Raw genomic sequence first — 20,184 nt, 5'->3', positions numbered from 1 at the left:
GATTTGTGCATTCAAGTTTCTCTTATTCAACTTTTGCATCTTTCATGCTTTTAAAACAAAAATAATTATGTATTTGTTTGTTAATGATTGTCCATCAATGTAGTTAATAATGATTTGTTGGCAGTGTGCTTTAGTTGAACTCAAGCTCAATTTTCTGCTAGATTGACCTTTTGTATGCCTACTGTAGAAATAATTGGACTGTGTTACAATAGAGATAAGTCTGTAAGATTACAGACTTGCATATTGTGCATTCACAATTGAGAATGTCCAACAAATGAGTCCTTGCTTTATTCCTTATATGTTTTGCAATAGTAAATGCATGCCTCAAAAGTCTTTTATAATTCTTACAGTCAATCATGAAAGGGAAGAATCTCACTATTGTCTTTCACAATTATTGTCTGTTGTTATAGCCATTGCTATGCTTTCATCTTCAGCTTCAAAAGCTGCACATCCCGTGATCTCACTTTGTTTTAGCAAAGCCATACATTTTACCCCAAAATGAAGGTCTGTTCCATCATGATATCAGGGCCTCCACATCCTGTTCCTCGACACAAAGTCATTTTGCAGCAAGCATACTCTTTTGATGCATTGGGATACTTGGATCATCCAAAGATAAGGACCTTTTTTTAAGCCTTTTATCATACCTTTGTGATGCTGAAATTTCTCGTTTGTCCAATTGCACTCGGCCCATCCATGGAATCTAGACATCACAAATCAAGCAGCCCACGATTTCCTTATCCCCAAGCATGTAAATCCTTTCCCTTCTTCCTGTGCATGCCATCAGATGGATCTCCGAATCCCTAATTGAATGAACCTGATGTCCAACTAACCCATATCTCTGAGTTCTTCACAATGTCTAGCAATATCCGAGTCCCTCAAACTTGGAAACCTTTAGGCACTTTTCAGTAAAGCAAAGTTGGCAAAAGTAAATCAATCAAGAAGCCAAAAAATATGCTGCTTATTAAGACCGAATTCAAACTCTCAAGTTTTCTGATGCTTCCATAAGATTTTGTGACGTGAAGGAAATGTTGTCAACTTGAGGCCACCACCCAAATTATGTACACCCAATCCTGCAGAGATACTCAGTATACTAGTGAGCTCCCTACATAGAGAATTAATTTGCAGGGATCAAAGGACAATTCGTTTATAACAAAGATCTGATTGCTTGCTATGGTCAACTGGGACCTCACAATAAGTTCAATTATACATTGTTAACCTGCCAATACATATCTACAGAATGAGCGAGGAGATGAGAGGTAGCATGGTTTTTTGCTTTTGGCCGAATCACCTATATTATCTCCCCAATGCTGACTGCCTTTGAGTTTGGCCTGTGTTTAAACTGCCTTTTATTACTTCAAAGGAAGAGTCCCACACTCCACACTTATTATTGAACGGTTTGCCTCATCCAATAGACTTCGGGCTGTAGTCAGAGAGAGCTTCAAACGCTCATGATCAGTTCCTACAGCTTCTAGAGCCTTTGCTGCAGCAATAGCAGCACGTTCTGCTTCTGCCAAAAGGATTCTGTATCACACAGTCAAACCGAACAACACATTAAACCACAAGTATCTGGAAACACAAAACAAGATCATACGACTACATGCTACTAGCACAGTTCTTACAAAATCCCTGTGATGTAAAGTGCTTGAACATAGTGACCCCTTAAATCCTCTTTCTTTTTTTAATCAACCTGAAGCTTAAAGGTACAGGATGCCCAAGAATGAATGCCCGATTTATACCTAGCCCTTTCATTCGCTTCACGTTGTGCTTGTTCTATAACACCAATCTCTGCCTGTCGGAAATTCTTTGCAGCTTCATGAGAGGAAGTCGTCCCACTGTAACCATGCTGGGCAGTTCTCGTCATTGTTTGCAATGGTTGTCTTTGGTCTGTTTTTCGAGCACGAAGTTGCTTGATCCTCGCTAGCTTTTCCTTGGCCAAAGGGTCATTATAGGATCCTACTTTTGTGCCAAGAGATCCATTACTGGTAGAAATATCATTTTTGACTGAATCTGGGTCCATCAGCCTTGTTGATTTGGGATACCCGCTGACTGCTGTAGGTTCATGACTTTTTGTACTTCCAAAACCTAAATATTGGTCCATTTCATCATCAAAAGAGATTGCATCATCGGATCTCCTTTTGGGTTGAAGCCCACGTCCTCGCCTTTTGTGATACTCGCACATACCTCTGCTCACCTTTTCACGGTAGGCCTGTGACAAAGTGGCACTTCAGAAAATAGGTCAGGAAAATAATTGCTCTCAGCATTGCATTAATATAATTGCCTTGCTAAGGGAGCTGTTTGTAACGGTGGGGCATTACTTTTTCGAGTTAATAAACTTTTTCTTTGAAGTGGCACTTCAGAAAATAGGTCAGGAAAATAATTGCTCTCAGCATTGCATTAATATAATTGCCTTGCTAAGTTAGCAAAGAATCGGGATACGGTATCTGGAAACAATACAGAGAAAACCCCAGCCTCTTTGAAAGATATGAAGAGAGCTGTTTGTAACGGTGGGGCATTACTTTTTCAAGTTAATGAATTTTTTCTTTGAAGTGTGTACATACTACAAACTACCGACAAGAAGAAGTTTATGTTTTTTTCTTTTTTTTTTTTTTGGGGGGGGGAGTGGACTCCTATTAAGTATGACTGAAATACAACAATCCAGGATAAAATCATGTGAAAGACTTGAGTTCAAACAAAAACATACAAGAAAAGAAATGAAGCTATTGCAATCAGTTTGAAGAGTGGAACTACTAGCCAAAGAAGAAGAAATTCTTATGGAGCGAGCATTTCATCAATCCATCGCCATGGCAGACACCATCCAGCCAAAGGCATAATGGATTACCGATAACAAGAGGGGTGACAAATCATGTACAATCGCCAATCTCTAAAGCCACTCTAATCGTGTGAAGAACAGCATCCTCAATTTGGGTTTTGGGGATGAGAGGTGAATATCAAAATGTGAGTTATATTGAGAATGCAAGAGTTGTATATTTTAGGATAAGTAAAATGAGGATTATATTCTCTACATAGGAGACTAACCCTAATACTAACCCTAGGAGGAAACACCTCCTAACTAGAGGGATGTCACTTACTCAACTAAGATATGCAGTAATTGCCAAGGAAAAACAATTTCCACTAGTGGACTAACAGATATCATAATCACCTGCCCAGTTTGAGTCACTAAAAGCATGTAACTGCAAGCTGCCCCCCTTGGATAAAATCCAAGATTTAGTGTACCTGTACCTGTAGATAATGGAAGATATGCTTAACTGCTCGCCACTTGCCAATGCTTAAACTTGCTGGCTTGGGAAATAGCAGATTGAATATCTGATCTGGTGTTGCATAGACAGATATGACAGCCAATTGTCTGGTTGTACATACAAATATCATATGGCTCTCCTGCATCGTAGATACTCAACTTCAGCCCGGGTTCCACTGCAATGAAAACGGGCTTGCAATCCTGAAAACCAAATTTATGCAAGTTCTTCTGTATGTACTTGGACTGAAGCAACGCTATGCCTTAATCTGACTGTACAAACTGTATGCCCAAGTAATAGTGCAAAATACCAAATCTGACACCTCAAATGTCTGTTGTAAATCAGCTTTGAAAGCTGAGATGGCATCCTGATTATTCCAGTCCACAGCACGTTGTCCACATACAAAATGAGCACAAGTAGAACACCACGATCCTCTTTAATGTAGAGGGTGCTCTCAGATGGACTGTTTCCCATTTCTGGCTGACCAAGGAGGCATGTACCTTCTCATACCAAGTTTTGGGAGCTTGTTTGAGACTATAAAGTGATTTTCTCAGCTTGGACACATTGATTTCCTGACCAGACCACAACAAAACCAATGGGTTCATTCACAAAGAATTCTTCCTACAAATCACCATTTAGAAATGCTGTTTTTGTATATCCAGTTGATGCCTGTTCCATCTGTGATGGGCAGCTAGTGCAACCACACATCTGATAGTGGATAGCCTAGAAGTAGGAGCAAAAGTTTTTTAAGATCCATGCCCTTTTGCTGAGTATATACCTTTGTAAGACTAGAATAAGTCCAATCATACAAATTTAGACTTTTTGTTGTTCTAAAGATCAAAAATCTACAAAGAATATAAAAGAGAAAATGAAAGAGAAGAAAAAGGAGGTAAACAAAAACTTTTATGAAAAAAACATACTTAGGAAGCAAAGCAACACTTCTGTCGTCATCAGTGCCCAAGCATAAGCAGCTATGCTAGGTTTCTAAAGACCCTTTTGCTGAGTATAGCCTTAGGCAAGATGTATGGCCTTGTACCTGTCAATGGTACCATCAACCTCTCTTGACTTTGTATAGCCATTTAGTGCCAATGAAATCTTGCCATGTAGCAGATCCACTAGATCACATGTGCTATCTTTAATGGTGGATAGCATTCATTTCCTGTTGCATGGCTTCCTGCCCATGTGCATCTTCTTCAGCTTCTTCAAATGAAGCTGGCTCATCTGCATCATAGAGAGGCCACATCTACAGGCTCTCCCGTGTCCTATTGGATAGAGGATTTTTTTTTTTGGGGCAAAGAGAAGAACTTTCTATTAATGCTTGAAAAAACCCCATACATATCAGCTACCAACTAGAGCAGATGATGGTAAATACAAAGAGAAGACCCGGCTGCCTAGTACCAGCCTGTCGGCAATCCCAACACACTGCCTAGGGATGGTCCAGAACAAGGGCTAGCAACCAGGGTAGTGGCCTATACATCCAGCGGATATCTCCTGTAGAGAATGTGTAGAATACGCCTACAGGCCAGGCCTTGCAGAACCATTCCTGTCTCTCGGCGATTCCTCTAGAATGTGGAATGCCACGCTCCCAGCCCTGGTACGAAAAAGTACAGCAGCAGGTCCGGGTGGATATAAAGCAGATCCGGGGAACTAGGCTGACAGATGCGGAATCACCAGGACAGGGTGGCACCCTAATTCGTGGCAGAAATGAGTAAATCTTGGAGGGTAGATGGAGCTAGGGTTAGGGCTGGACAGGCCAGGGCCAGAGGCAGCCTGCCACGTGGTTTGGCTGGGCCGGGCTGATATACAGTAAGAAAAGTCGGGGGGAGGGGGGGGGGGGGGGGGGGGGGGGCGGCGCTGTTTGAGTTGGCCAGGATTCCCCTGCCTGGTCAGTTTTCGTGAAGGGGGCTCAGCCCCTATATAAGGGCCTCCTCATGGCATCACTTGAAGCAGCAATCCACACAGCAGAAATGAGCAGCAAAGGGGTTCCTCTAGATCTCTGAGCGCGCGTACTCCTCTGAGCTTATGTAGACTCTCTATCCATTGATCCCTTCCACCTTACTGCCCGGATAGTCAGCCTAGGTGGGCAGCTTGCCCTTGAGCTAAGTCTGCTGCCCTCTGGATGTCTCCTTCGCCTCCTGGATGTAGGCCCAAGACAAGTTAAGAAGTTTTCTTCAATAGTGAAGCACACATATCTATGATCTGTTGGGGCCTGGCAATCACCACTAATATCCCCTTGTACATCTGTTCGTCTCCTCATTGAAGAGGGCATGTGTCTAAGTGCCCACTGAAGGGATATTCTGAAGCTATAAGACTTCTGTCCATGGCTGAGGCTATGACTAGAGCTATGCTTTGTAAAGGCTATGGGCTTCCTAGAGAGATGCTGAAGATACTGCTGTGACTATGGTTGTTGGAGCTGTGGAGGCTCCAAGAACTGTTGCAAGGCTGATTGGTACTGCCACATCGATTGGGACTGCTGGAGATCTTGTGCAGACATTGTTGGAGGTGGACGTGGAGCCACCATTACAGCTTGACGCAACATTTCAGGTTATCGCCTACCTATACCAATCAGGGAATATGGCTCTTATACCTTAGGCCAACGTAGGTTACCATGACTAGCCCTATCTTGTCCATGAATTTGGCAGCTCAGGGACATCAAAGGTGAAACGCATGTAGATGCAGATGGTTGCTGGGTTCGTTGCTTGCTAAACCTCGTAGGTGGTGAAGTCGCTTTAATGTTGGAGAGGGTTATAAATTGCTGGACACGTGGAGCTTCTACATGCAATTGTGAACATGGATCTTAGGGCAGCAAATCGTGGTTTCTAATCCTCTCTCTATATCGGTTCATGACCCTTTGGAAGCTCCATGAGAGTCGGGGAGGTTCGTGCCCTTTGGCAGCAGACTGGAGAGATCTCATGATGCATTGTAAGTCAGGGATTGAGGCTAGCTGCTGGCGGTTGTCTCTCCACCAACTCGTGAGGTGGTTCTCAGTCTATAAGATTCGCCATAGCCAGTGGCGGTTCAGTACGTTGGTATGCAGCTGTTACCAGCAAGTTCACCATGAGCATCTCGTGTGGAGAGGCGGCGTCTGATATCTGCTGTGTGTGTCGCAGCAGCCTAGGTGTTCTCTAGAAGTTCATCTATGTGATTAACTCATTTTATGCAGAAAATACTTACCTGTGTGGCTACTTTTCTTCTTTGGAATCTGCTACAAGCCTGGTCGGGCTGCGCAGTTTGTGTTTGGGGTCTTGCTATTCCAATATAAATGTGATTTATCTCGTTGCAAACTACCTTCTCTTCATTGCATGCATATTATATGCATTGTCATTAGTCATAAATACCAAAAATTGGTATCAGAGCAACAAGGCCGGTGAGGGTCTGTGTGCTGTTCGGTCGCTCTATGAAATTGCCATGGAGAAGTGGTGGAAGTCCATGTCCAAAACAGGTCAGCCTAACACCTCAGTTGTGAGATTCGATGGGAGGAATTTTTCCTCCAGGCCACTGTTCGTACATCTGCTTTTCATGGAAAAAGGCTTGTGGGGAGTCGTCTCAGGGTCAGAAAAAGAAGCCTACCAACAACCAAGGCCTAGAGAATATGCAAGCCTGGGATTTGAAATATGAAAAAAGCTTGGGGCCTACTGGGAAGGGCTTTATGAATGGATGTATTTGTTGGGATTCGGAGTCATGTGTGCGCATGTGTGCGTGCACGCGTGCAAGCATGCAGGTGTGGGTGTGTGTGTGATCACATGTATGCGTGTAGGGGTGTTTTGGAGAGTTGGCTAGATGGTGTAACTTGAGATAATTGAGGAGAGAATTTGGATCAATATTCTCAAGAATTAGATCATAGATGATGTATAGAAATTGTATCTTCAGCCTATTTAAGAGGCCTTTCATTTGAATAAGAGAGAGCAGTTTCTCATGTCTCTCTTTATTTCAGCTATGCATTTCTGTACTTCATGGCTTTGCTAACTCTCCAGCATCATCATTCAATCAATTTACATTAGAGCCTTGCAAGCTTCTCTGCTACTCTCGACAACACATCCTATCCCTGTCCTACTACTCCAACGATCGCGTGTGGCTTCTCTGTTTGCAACCTCTTTGCTAAGGATCCGAATCTCGTGATGTGCTCCTCTGTTTATTACAACTTTTGCGATGATTTGGTGAAACAAGCAAGCTTGTGAGTCGTACCTGTTTGAATAGCACAGCAAAAAAGGTGTCTCTTTTTTCCTTTTTTTGCTCTTCCAACAACAGTGCTGCTCAAATAAAGCACTACGGAATAGGACACAGGGAGGAAACACTATATACCTAGATGAACCCAGGAACATTCCCAAACTCATCCTCTAAAAACACAACATAGTGTAGTTTCAACCTCACGATAGTCACTCATAAGATTGAAAACCATAAACTCCATCACGCATAGCAGGGACTAGCTACTATGACATCCCCACTGACGTCATCAGCGCCCAACAGTGGGGGTAGACCATAGTATAAAAATATGCTCTCACACATACAAATCCACACACCCACACATACTTGAGCATCCTATTGAGCTATTTGTATGTGAGGTATTTGCCTCGCCAATTTGGTGCAGTCTTCTCCAATTGGCATGAAGATGTTTCCCAAACTTCGTAGTGGCAAGCGAAGGTTCTAAAGCTCCGATCAAATAATTGTGGGAATGTTTCTCCAAGCTACACCTTCTCAAGGCAACCGATTATAAATGCAGACGAAATACTTCAGCACTACAAAGGCTATTACTCGGTCTAAAGCAAAAGGCACTCAAAACTTCGGCGGAAGAAATACTCAGTGAGTCAAGGGGAGTATGTGCAAAAGCACTTCAGAACCAGTGTTAAGCCACAATTTGATTCTTTGGTCTCGGGAGCCTGTTTCCAGCTACAAGATCTGCAAGAGGAGGCATCGTTTAGCCTCAAGGGAAATAAATTCAACAAAACGTTGCACTATATCTACAATTCCCCTTCTAGATTCAGGAGTATCCTTTGCTGCCCAAACATTGATTTCCTGCACCGTTGGTTTCCTGCTAGTCTCCATTCATGGGAGTGCTTTGCCCTTAGCTTGGACAACTAAAATGGTCTCTGCAGACCTATAGATTTCGAAAATGCAAGGAAACATTTGCAAGGAGCAAATGTTGTACAGTTTGCATACACATTGCTTGCTGGTCCTGTTTGAAACAAACGTGGGCAACTTATAGACCTACAATTTTAATAGATGCAGTTAATATTTCAACTCCAGGCTACTAAAATTCAAACATCCTTATTTGTAAAAAAATACTACCAAACTCCATGCCTGCAGGCTGGAGGTCAGCAGTCATGCTTTAGTGTCATTGTCTCATGGCTTTCTTCATCCTCATCCCCTTGTTTTTAGCAAACGTTTACTAAAACATAAAAAGGGGTTTATTTGTAACAATACAGATGATTTGAGACTCTATGGGCAGATTACCCCCTTTCCGTATAGCACTAAGGCCCCTCTGATCCGCTCACATGCCACGAGCTCAACCAAGTTATCTGCAACGATCTCACATTCAAGACCTGGCTGGCATCCAGCGAGCCTCATGCAACGCTCAACTTCTATAGAAACTACTGCTTGCAGATTTCAAAGGAGGGCTTCATTGACCCACCAGGTTAATCACGGATCCACTTCCCCCATTCCTTCAGGATATCAATCAGGCAGTTCTGTGTCTCATCATAACGACTTCACATTCAGAGTGGGTAGGTTGGGGGCATACCTAGAGAGGTTCACATCTGTACAATATGTAATTGGCCAGGAGATCGAGTCATTGTCTCTTCAAGGATTGTATGGGACCCCTCTCCAGTTTCCTGTCCTATCCAAATCAGAGATGCCTAGCGCCTTTCATTCATGAGGATGTCCAACACAGAGAGCATCTACTCAGGACACATAGGTGAGATTAGAGCTAGACTCAACTCGAAGCATAATCACTGAGTTTTTGCAGCCAAAAAGCACAGACCAGCAGGCCCTAGCGCGACGGCAGAGCCGAGGCCCGGGTTGATGAATAGATCAGGACCTTCCCTCCATGTTCACCGGCATGGCTGACAAGGGTGATAGTGGCACTTGTCTGACGTAGGGCCACAACTAGGAGACCAGAGTGGACCATACATACAGACCACCTCCACTGTTGTATCATAGGTTTTATGCCACCACAACCTCCCATGCCACCAGGCTCCCCCTTTGGCTTGACCCCTCCACCAGCCTCTAAGGATCATCGCAGTTGCCACGACACTTTTCCATCCTCTCCGTGGACTCAATACATTTTCTGTCTTAGTGTTTCTATGATCATGTTGTAGTGAGAGGCTCCACCCATTCAGCTCATTGTATCAGGTGCTTTCAGCCTCATAGACCCTTCGTCTTTCGAAGACCTCTCTCTCTCTCTCTCTCTCTCTCTCTCTCTCTCCTCTCCAATAACAAGGTGAACGAAATCATCAGAGAGGATCTGCAACAGCTCCACATGTTTAAGACAACTAATTTCTAAAGAGATCATTGTGTGCACATCTCAGGGCAAGGTTTTTTCGATCTCTCCCGACTATACCCGGATCCATCTCCCACATGCCTCGAGGATCTCAATGGGCAGTTCCAAGTGTGCTCTCACCAACTACCTATTGAGACAAGACGAACAAAGGGCATCCGAGGTGAGGGCCATATGCAACATGCAAGCGATTGAGTAAAGGAAGCATTTCACATTTAGCCCTGGGTACTATCAGATACGAAAACGCTACTATTGCCTATTCAAGAGTGGATTTGGACCACTCAGTTTTCCAGGCTCATCAGAATCAGTGACGTTCTCCTCAAGGCCCAAAAACATAAAGATCAACTTCATTGAGGATAGAGGCAAGACCAAGAGGACCCATTGGAGCCCCAATCAGAGGACGCGACCAAAGATTCTTACATTCAAGAGACCCTCACTAGAGCCGTAGGAGACATGACGCAATCCAAATCTAGAGAGAAAGACATGACAGACTCGTCATCATGTTGATCCACACATGAGGACCGCATTTATCTCCTACTTACTCTTTGACATAGGGAGACAAGAGGTTGTTGTTGAGCTTCTGAGAGAGGGGCCCAAGTAAGCTGCCCAAGTTGAGCATCAGCAGCGTCCTATCACTGACTTCCTCTCTACAGGACTCCACCTTCATCAGAGCCACTATCGGCCGAGATCCTGACAGCGGATTTGGTCCCCCATACAGCATACAAAGGTCCCACACTTGGTGGCTGTAAATTGTGCTACAATGCATCAGTAGTCTGCTAGGGCTCTTGCTTTGTTGTGGATCGTGGACAGTTTTATGAGCCCTAAGATATATGGAGGTGAGTGCGTGACATGGACAGGAGGGCATATGGACTCACACTTCGCTTGGGGTAGTACCATGGCAGAACAGTTTTGGCTCTAGGACACACCTCTATCCTCTTTGCAGAGTCACCTACAGACGATGATAATCTGTAGATGCTGTAAAGAGGGGAGAGGGCGGGGCCGGACGGAAGAGTTAGTGAAAGTTGAGAATGTGCGTGTGTGTGTGTTGCCAAAAAAATACAAAAACTCTGTGTGTGTGTGTGTGTGTGTGTACAATCTGTCCGTGGGGAAGCAGTCCGTCAGCTTCCACCTAGACAATCCCACAAATGCCTGACAAATAATATCATTATATACAATTGCATGAACAGAGCTTTCCTACATGCCTTTCAAAAGTCTGCAAAAGCCCTTACTGGATCATCCCATTTAGCTCTGACTGCTTCAGATATTTTCATCCTGTCTTCCATTGACCACGATCTGACCTCCTTTCTCCTCTTCTTTTTCTTGCCTACCTCAAAATGTTCTCGCCTCATACTTTTTTTCAACTTTTTATAGCTGTCCCACTGAAGCTCCTCATCTCCTAAAGTCCCCAGCCTTGCCGTCTCTGCTATTCTCTCTTTCCAATCTGCCACACATGAAAGCTGTCTCCTTTGGAGCTCCATCCGGGTTAGCATAAACGTCCGGAGTTTCTCTTTGGTATCCTCGCTGCATAAAATGTTAGCCAGCACAAGGTCACACTGTAAAAAAAATGATTGGAGTAAGGAGATGTTCCATGGAATTGCGGACTTTCAAAGGGCAAATGAGGATTTATCAGCGATGGCAAGCCACACGACAAAGACGGCACCTTTGAGGACGGGAATGCTGCCTCAATTTCTCCCGCATCTGTATTATGGAGCCCCAGCCTCAGAGACGACGGAAAGCTTTGCAGCTACAGAATTAGAAAGCAATTAAGATATCACAGAAACGGGCACACGTAAAAGACAGCTTACATTGGGGTCCCGCATCACTACGCTGTTCCGTGCTTTCATTCGAGCAATTGTAGCTGGAAGGAATAATCGGACAATGAGAGGATGCTGGAAAGATGCTATTTTGGCAGGACTTTGAAATGCAAATGAGACAAGACGAAGCAAAGGACTACAAGGACGCCATTACCAGGGGAGTGTTTTTTGCCCTTATTCCACGGCGTCCTGCCTTTGTTGGCGAGACCAATTCGCTGCCGACGCATCCTCTCCTTGTCCTCAATTTCGTCAGTCGCGTCGATCTGGACGTGGGCTGTGCCGATTGAAGAATCCCAGCATTCTGCAAGCGCTGCGGGGAGGGGGGGCGGATCGAGCAAGGCAGGAGGGGCTGCAACTGCGCAAACGCAAAAGGCAATGAAGTGGAACTTGGAAGGGGGGTAACGCTGGACGAGAAAGAAACGATGAGGCAATGAGAGCAAATGTTTCTTGTGGAAAGCTAGCGAGGAAGTTCCGACGAATGAAGGATCGCGAGAAGTGAGAGCCATGAATGAGAGCACGAAGACGGTAAGCAAGCAAGCTTACAAGGCTTATCGCAAAACACGCGTTGTGGGTCGTTTTGACACACCATACAAGCTACAAATATATCTTCATATATTTCTTTTTTGCCCCGGGTGCGCACTCCTTCGGGATGATGGGGTGCTCCATCCACATCTAATAATCTCTTTCAATGTGGCACCACGCCCCTCGCCCCTGTCCCAGAGGCTTGGCGCGCACGGGCTTGGACGGTGTGTAAAGACCCGTGTTTTCTAACGTTCGCTAGCAAGTCTTAACCAGCCCTTGCACTATGCCTTTCCAAATGTTCCCATGAATTGCTACTAGCCCTCCTAGTCCAAACATTGCATCACTAGGCTTAACGTTCTCTTTCTGCAGTTCTAGCCCAATGACGTCAGCTCCTGGAACTATTTGTCAGATTTTCGGCCATTGAAGATTTCCAAAAGGGTCTTTATGAATGATTCACTTCATCTATCCCAACTCCATTCAATTGCCAAGACCTGGCAATCCACCGCAAGGATGCAAAAATGCTACAAATTTTATCATTGGGCTTAGCGATGAGACTACCGAATGAAACTCGGTAACATTCACATGAGGAGGCCCTCTTGCACCCACCTATCGTCTCGTTGGGAACTCTTTACCCACCTAATGTATTCACTACCACCTCAATTGTGGACCCCCTAATCAAGTTAACAAATTGCTCCCCTAGCAGAAAGAATCCCAAGCGAGCAAACTCCGCGCTCCTACAATGCTAGCTCATTCTCCATAAGTACATAATGAGTGTGCCTCCCTTCAATTGGTTACGTTACAAATGGCACCTAACCCAGGATGGTTAGAATAATGCTATAGGTAAAGGACCATTGCACAAGGAGGTCCTTCATGAGAGCAAGATTGCCCCCTTCTAATTTCGAATTGTCTCTCACTCCCTAACCAAACATAGGGAGGCTAGGGCCCATGGGCTACTACTCAATTGAAAAGTTATAGGTCGTGTTTCTTTAAGAAACTTTTGTTAGATGGTCTTGTTCAGCATGTTTAGGGGAAGCTCAAGATCTATGAGATCTTGGTCGTACCAGAGTATCTCCCTTCTTTGTTTTGTGTAAGTTTCTTAAACCTAATTAGGTGACTCGAGCATGATGGGAAGGTTAAAGGATAGGTCTCATAATAAGAGATCTATGTTTTGTTCCAAGTTGGAGGCATGGGAGGATCTTTGTCTGACTTGGGATATAGTGAATTGTGATGAGTGAGATCAAAGTGGCTTGAGTGATTTTTCATGGAACGGCAAAAGAAAGGGTCAGGAAATTTATGGCGGAGGAACTGGCAAGGTGCCTTGGGGGAGGGGTGGTGGCTGTAGCTTCTATTAGGGGAAAAGTATGTTTTTACTTCTGGTCTTTCTAATCATTTATCATATTCATGGTGGTCCTCTCTCCGTCAGGGTTGAGTGAGAGATCACAGGATATCCCTTTGACATTCGAGGAACAAGGAGGTTTACAAACAAATGTTCAACCTCAAAAAATCTATTTATGAAGCCTGAAGATATGCCATGAGGATCCAACTATGGTGATTGTGGTCATTTGGAGGATGCCTTAAACACAGAAAAAGCTGAGAGTGTAAAGCTGAAGAGCACACAATTGTGGCTAGCAGTGGGTGGCGAGTGTGTGATTGTCCATTGCATGTGTTTTACATGACCATAAAGCGAAAGCAATCTATGGATAAGTTGCATGGATAAAATAGAAAAAGGAGTGTGTGTGTGTGTGGGTGTCATTCCACACAAAAAATCTGTGTGTGTGTGTGTGACAATCAATTGAATCCATACTTTGCCTCACACTTGGATTCATCTTGCATCATATGAACTTCTTCACCATTTTCAAGATGGTATTCGAGCAGAGTAGGAGATTTCTCCCTAGCCCTGCGCCTTTAGCAATGTGAGAGCAATGGTTGATTGCTTTGAACTCATTTGAAGTCTTTTGCAGCAACAAAGTTTGCATTACCTACAGTGAAGTTCAAATTGTTGATTCGCAATAGAATACAATAAATGATTGCCTTTGTTGTTTCACTCCACTTTTGGAGATCTAGCACCATGATCCTCTATTACACCTTCTTAGCTAAGCTGCTCCACCATTGTTTATGCTCGCTGGCACCTTGCGCTACTACTTTGTCCAAAATGCTATTAGATCTGGTCGGATCTGCCACAAGGTGCCGATTCTTCCTAGAGCTAATGACTTTTATGTCGCCATTTATCATCTCTAACAATGACCGACTTGCACCACTCAATATATCAACTAATATTGCCATCTTCTTTTTGGATTTGTTAGGAGAAAATGTTCTCTTAGACAAGCCACTACCTTTGTTTGGGAGCTATCATTGCTTAACCAACCTAGATGCTACCATGGACTTGCCAATGTTTACACTTGTTCACTCAACTCTAGCCATCTTTTTTCACAATCTCCCTAGCCTACTACCACATCTTCATTCATAGATCGCATATGTTGCATCAGTCTTATATCACAAGAGATACCTACCCAATCTACATTGGTTTATCCAAATTCCTCAATGGTTGTACCATATGCATAAGACAACCTATAATTTATTGTAGCCTTTGAATATTGTAGCATCCTCTCTGCTACATCCAAATGTGCTCCCTTGGTTGTTGTATAAACTAGCTCAACACTCCTATATAATGGCACATATTTACCCTAGTAGTGAAGGTAGCATACAACAAACTTCCAACCAACTTCACGTTCATGGTTGGATTCTCCAACTCCTCTCCAACATCAGACCTGAACTTTAAATTCTCTTCCATTGGTGTGACAACTTGCTTATCTACCATCTTCCCAAACTTCTAGAGCATATCCAATATATCTTTTGCTATAGCATCCATATCTCAAGAGCAGTACAAATCACTTTAATTACCAAGAAGAACTTGAGCTCACCTCGGCCCTTCCTATCAAATGCCACACAGAGTATGTTTACTGAAGGGAGGGAAAATTCCTTGATTTTATGAAATTTAGAGAGAAAGTGTGTTGTCTCTATCCAAAATAATTATGTGATTATTTGTAGGTATTGATATGTATACATGTAATAATATTATATTCTAGCAGTTTTTAAAAATGTTAAAACTTTGAAAAACTTGCTGGCTTGTATTATAGGATCGATCATACCCCAAGATAGACCATTTTGCAAACCATTGGCCAACTCAATAGGGGCCATGCCACCCATGGCCCATGAAGCTCTACATCCCAATTCATAGCTAAGGAAGAGAGCGCCCAACATTAGTTGAACATAAACTCTCTAGGGAGTCTTTCACCCTAATAGCCATGCTCATTAATGACACTAGTACACAAGACTCATTATCATCCATAGCCATTCCTCCATCAAAGATCAACCTAATCCTAATTACTAGATGGAAAGAAACACCAAGGCCCTTAGATGTGGTCAAATAGTAGCGGACCTGAAACCCAATGGATTACCTAAAATGGCCACTCTCCAATTCAATCTACATGTAAATGTGACTATCAGACCAGCCCATCCGGCGTTGCACCCCCCATGCTTTCCCCCCCTCTAGCAATGGGGAATTCCTAGAATAGATGGCATACCATCTCCATTGATTAACAACATAAGGGTTGGAGGGAATTAGACTGAAACCATCTTGCCAATCTACCTCTAATAGGTAACCAACTATGCATAATCCTCCACAACAAGAATTTTACCTTCCCCACTTGACATCTTTTCTAGATATTAACAAACTTGTCCTTCCACCAAGCTGGTCCCCATCGCAAGTTCCACTTAGCATTCAAATTAGCCACCAATGACCTATTATCTAGCAAATACCTATAAATCACTCTAGCGATAACTTTCCTCAAGGGCACCTTACCTCCTAACCAAAATCCAAATAGAGGCTAGCTATATTGTTACCTGCCAAGAGTACATGTTGAATACTTAACATCCGCACATTCTAACTCAACTAGATGCTCTTCCATCCATGGAATCTTCTCAGAGATGTTGAAGAAGATCACATGACACAAGATGAAAACAGGCGTAAAGCAAAGTACAGATTTGATTGATTGTCATGAAAAGTGCAATGCCTCTTTTATAGGTTGGGCAAGACTTCTCTTCAACATACATACACATTAGAGATGACTATCGCACACCACTCACATTGAACACACCTACTAGTCACACCTACTAAATCAAAGGCACATTCACAACATTGGTAATAAGTCTAGAGCCTTGCTTTTACACCTTGATACTAAGTGTAGAGCCTAGCTCTCATGTTCACAACATTGATACTAAGTCTAGAACCTAGCTCTCAGCTCATGACAAAAAACAAAGCAAGGATTAAGCTCAATTTTAATACAAAGAGTGTTTGTTGAGGACTGCAAGAATAGCAACAACATTTTTGCAAGAGGATGCAGGGTTGGTAGGATGTTCACCATGAATGTGGGCATGCCGAGTGTGGAAGATGCAATGTTTACGAAGGGATAGGGAGTTGTTGCAACAATAGAGATATTGCATAAGCGAATTGGCCATGTGAATGTGCAACACCTAAAGTTGATGCAATCTAAGGGATAATAGTTGTAGCTTTTCCCAAAAAGTTGAAGACTATATTTTAGCAGCAAAAATTCAAATTTTTTGGTCATTTCAAAGCTTTTAAAGCCATGGTTGACAATGAATGCGGCAAAAAGCTAAAATGAATGTGGCAGAAAGAGATGGTGGGGTGAATAATTCTCACGTGAGTTTGACAAATACTTGAAGGAGCATGGCATAAGAAGGCAGCTCACATGTAGGTATACCCCACCATAGAATGGGACTACTAAAAGGAAGAATAGACATATTGATGAGGTTACAAGAGCAATGTTGACTGAGAAAAATATACCCAAATATTATAGGCTGAGGCATGAGGCAATTTATATGGTTGTATCTATTATGAATAGGAACCCCACTGTAGCAATACATGATGTGACACTAGAGGAGAAGTACACTAGAAGGAAAGCAGATGTGTCACACTTTAAAGTTTTTGGTCGTGTTACATTATGTGGATATACTAGATGAGACAAAGCTTGAGCCAAATACTGAAAAATGCATTCTATTAGAATACTCAACTAATCAAATGAAACTTTGTAAGCATAAGGGCTTACTTATTGAAAGGTCTTTTCAAAGTTCCTTGACCACCCATGACATACATGTACGGTACAAGTTTACCAATGCACAATTTTATGGGAGTTATGTAGTGTGCATGTTTCAAAATGAGAACGTGCACATGTCCCACCATAAAGATGATATATGACCCTTATGAAGCTTTGCAAGCATGAGGGACTTACTCATTGAAAGGTCTTTGGAAAGTTTCATGACCACTGACAACATACACATATGGTCTAAGCTTACCAATGTACAATTTTTTAGTACTCTCGTAGTGTGTAATGAGCAAGAATGTTTGTATGGAAATGAAATCTTGGTATGCAACATTTGTTGAAATGAAGTATGAAAATAATGTTGTTGGCACTAGTGTACAATAGAAATTGTGTAGCTTGAGTGGACCAAGAGACTCCTCTATCAATGCTATGAAAATGAATCCTTGGTCAGGGAGGTTGAGACTGTTAGTGAGTGGCATTGATTTTTCAATAGAAAATGCACATAAATATGAAAATTCAACAAGCAAACACTGAAAGCAAAGATTAATCAGTCACATGCAACTCTTGAAAGTAGCATTGGTCATAGCTTTGTGAATGATGATTCGAGTGGGCCAGAGTCCTTAGATGTGATGAGTTCTGCATATACCAAAAGTAAAAACATCTAGCGTGTAGGCATGCAAATGAGCAAAGACTGTAGATCAAGCACAACAATAAGTAACTAACGCAGAGGTTCGGCTTTGAGAAATATGTAGCACATCATTATGCATACATGGTAAAAGTAATTCATCATCCTAAGCTATATGTTATAAAGAGGCTCATGGTCATGCTGAATGGGAATCAATGATAGATCAAAAGATGGATGCTTTGATTTGAATGCTATTTAAGATCTAGTGCCATTGTAAGAGGGAAAGCAAGCCATTAGGTGTAAATGGGTGTGCAAGGTGAAGCATCATGCTGATGGTACAATGAATAGGTATAAGGCAAGGCTTGTTGCCAAAGGATATGCATAGACATATGGCCTTGATTATGAGGAGACATTCAGCCTAGTTGCCAAGATGGCTACCATGAGGATTGAGATCTTGGTAACTACCAATTGTTTTTGCATCTTGCACTCACATTTAACATAATTGGAATTTTTAATAAATTTTTCCATTTTATGGTTTGAGATAATAGAATGTTTGTAGAATGATCATCTCAAATTAGTCACTTAATGTGTGAGCATCATCATCAAGTGCACCAATTGTTTATTTGGATGCCCAACAAGGTTGCAATATTCAACCATAAAAACATGTTCTTCCATTTCACTTAAAGGATCTTTGGATAGAGCATGGTTGCAAGGAGTGAGTGTTGTAATTTTGAATTGCAAGGCTTTAAAAATCTAAAGAGAGATATATTTTGATTTACAAGATCCTATGTGTATGCTCAATCACATTAGCAAGCATCATAGATTGTTTAGATTCCCTTTCATTGCTAATTCCAAGCAGGGCAACCAATGTGTAGCAAGCCTATGATGATAGAGTAGGGTGGGTTGGGGGCTATGTAGATTGCCCATGTTGTGTCTCATGGGAGAAGATCATGTTTATCTTGTTGCTAATTGGATACCTTTCCCATGTAATTCCAAAATAGATTACTAATTAAATGATATGGCTTTACAAGTTTGCAAGAGTTTCAGCGCATTATCATTTGTTATGGGATTGTGTATTGGCTCGTGAAATATGGAGGGGCATAGTTTCAAGATTCAGATTTGTTCAAGTCTTCTTTCATCCTAGATGGAAGGTACCACTGCCAGGAGAAAAAAATGGAATGAATCTTTTAGCAAAATGAATCGCATGTATCACTCTTTTACACATATCTAATTAGTATAAAAGAGGATTACAAGACCATATTCACTTGGTGCAATTAGTTGACACCTTGGATAAAATGGGAATATGTGAAGTCTAAGGGGGGTGTGAGTGTAGCTAACAAGCCCTTAATTTATTACGATAGGATTTTTAGGGAGCATCATGTTGTATCACACCCCGATGTACTCGAAAAACCCTTGATTTATCACCATAAGATTTGTAGGAGGGGATCACCCACATGGCATAATGCCCCTATTCTACCTTCCCCCTTTATATAATACCATTTGTTAATTATTTATATGAGGTGGGATTCTTCCTTCAATTTCTCCCTGTGCTCCATCTACCTTGTCCCCATGAGCTTGCGATATAAGGTGGCTAAGGACATGGTATCAAAGCTTCTCAGCTAAACATGTGGTGTCCATTATCGTAAAGATTGTATTACCATCACTAACTATCACTATTAAGAGAAAAGCTTAAAGCGAGCTTGTCCTAAAGTTTGTATAATTTGAACCTTGTGTGTGAGGACTTTCACAAGTGAGGGTTATTGATTGAACTACAATTAAAAGGGAGTGGAATAACCATAATTGTTGTGATTATTGGCTACAAAAATTATTAAAAATAGTGCTTTACAAGTTTCCTCCAGTCCTAATATGTAATTTGTGAAGATATTGATAGTAGCACTTAAAAGAACACACCGACTATTAAATAGCAACCATATTGCTAACAAATTTGCCAAATAGCTTGTTTTGCTACCTTATCGCCTGACATTATTCATCTACTCGATTCTTTTACCAATTTCAATGGTTGATTAAGCCCTAAGCATTAAACATTATTCAAATCTTGACCCCTCAATTATAACTATTTGCATAAGTGTTCATGGATGCAACTACTATTCTCATTGACTTGGCCTAAATTTGGTTGTTTCATTTTCTATTAGTTTTGATTAAGTGTCTAAATTCAGCCAGGTGGCCAAGAGTAACAGCAAGTAGGGCTGCAAGGGAATGGCCCTAGAGGCATATTTATAGCCAACTGGGTCGGCTAGTAGGGCAGCAAAGTCGGCCCATAGAGAGCATAGAAGTGTGGGCCATAAGGGTCTAGTTTTGTGTGCCAAAAGGGGGCACACTGAGTTGGCCAGAAGGG

The 20,184-nt window shown here is 42.4% G+C and overlaps 1 protein-coding gene across 2 annotated transcripts; it reads right to left on the bottom strand.

Annotated features, from left to right (window-relative positions):
- Positions 1-346: 346 nt before the first annotated feature.
- Positions 347-12,144, bottom strand: LOC147886006 (uncharacterized). Of its 2 annotated transcripts, none has more exons than XM_087396649.1 (6): positions 11,716-12,144; positions 11,553-11,605; positions 11,408-11,445; positions 10,960-11,268; positions 1,737-2,216; positions 347-1,521 (listed from the first exon to the last, which is right to left on the bottom strand). In XM_087396649.1, the coding sequence occupies exons 1-6, from the start codon at positions 12,065-12,067 to the stop codon at positions 1,350-1,352; spliced, it is 1,404 nt and encodes a 467-aa protein (XP_087252775.1). In that variant the 5' UTR covers positions 12,068-12,144; the 3' UTR covers positions 347-1,349. The 2 variants fall into 2 exon arrangements, with proteins under 2 accessions (XP_087252775.1, XP_087252777.1); XM_087396651.1 differs by having other exon boundaries at positions 353-1,521; positions 1,737-2,206; positions 10,977-11,268.
- Between the last annotated feature and the right edge of the window lie 8,040 nt (positions 12,145-20,184).

The sequence above is a fragment of the Dipteris shenzhenensis genome, chromosome 25 (genome assembly GCF_047967505.1).
Source record: "Dipteris shenzhenensis isolate YYH24624 ecotype China chromosome 25, Dip_SZ_1.0, whole genome shotgun sequence".
Classification (NCBI taxonomy): Eukaryota; Viridiplantae; Streptophyta; class Polypodiopsida; order Gleicheniales; family Dipteridaceae; genus Dipteris; species Dipteris shenzhenensis.
The sequence above is the reverse complement of the archived record's forward strand: the minus strand, read 5'-3'. Positions and strand labels throughout refer to the sequence as shown.

Bases quoted from the DNA above. Each gene is read 5' to 3' on its own strand.
- LOC147886006 (XM_087396649.1), bottom strand. From the start codon at position 12,067: ATGGCTCTCACTTCTCGCGATCCTTCATTCGTCGGAACTTCCTCGCTA. The intron at 11,606-11,715 runs GTAATGGCGTCC...TATTCCTTCCAG, and splicing joins GGGCAAAAAACACTCCCCTG to CTACAATTGCTCGAATGAAA. The intron at 1,522-1,736 runs GTATAAATCGGG...TGTGTGATACAG, and splicing joins GAAGCGAATGAAAGGGCTAG to AATCCTTTTGGCAGAAGCAG.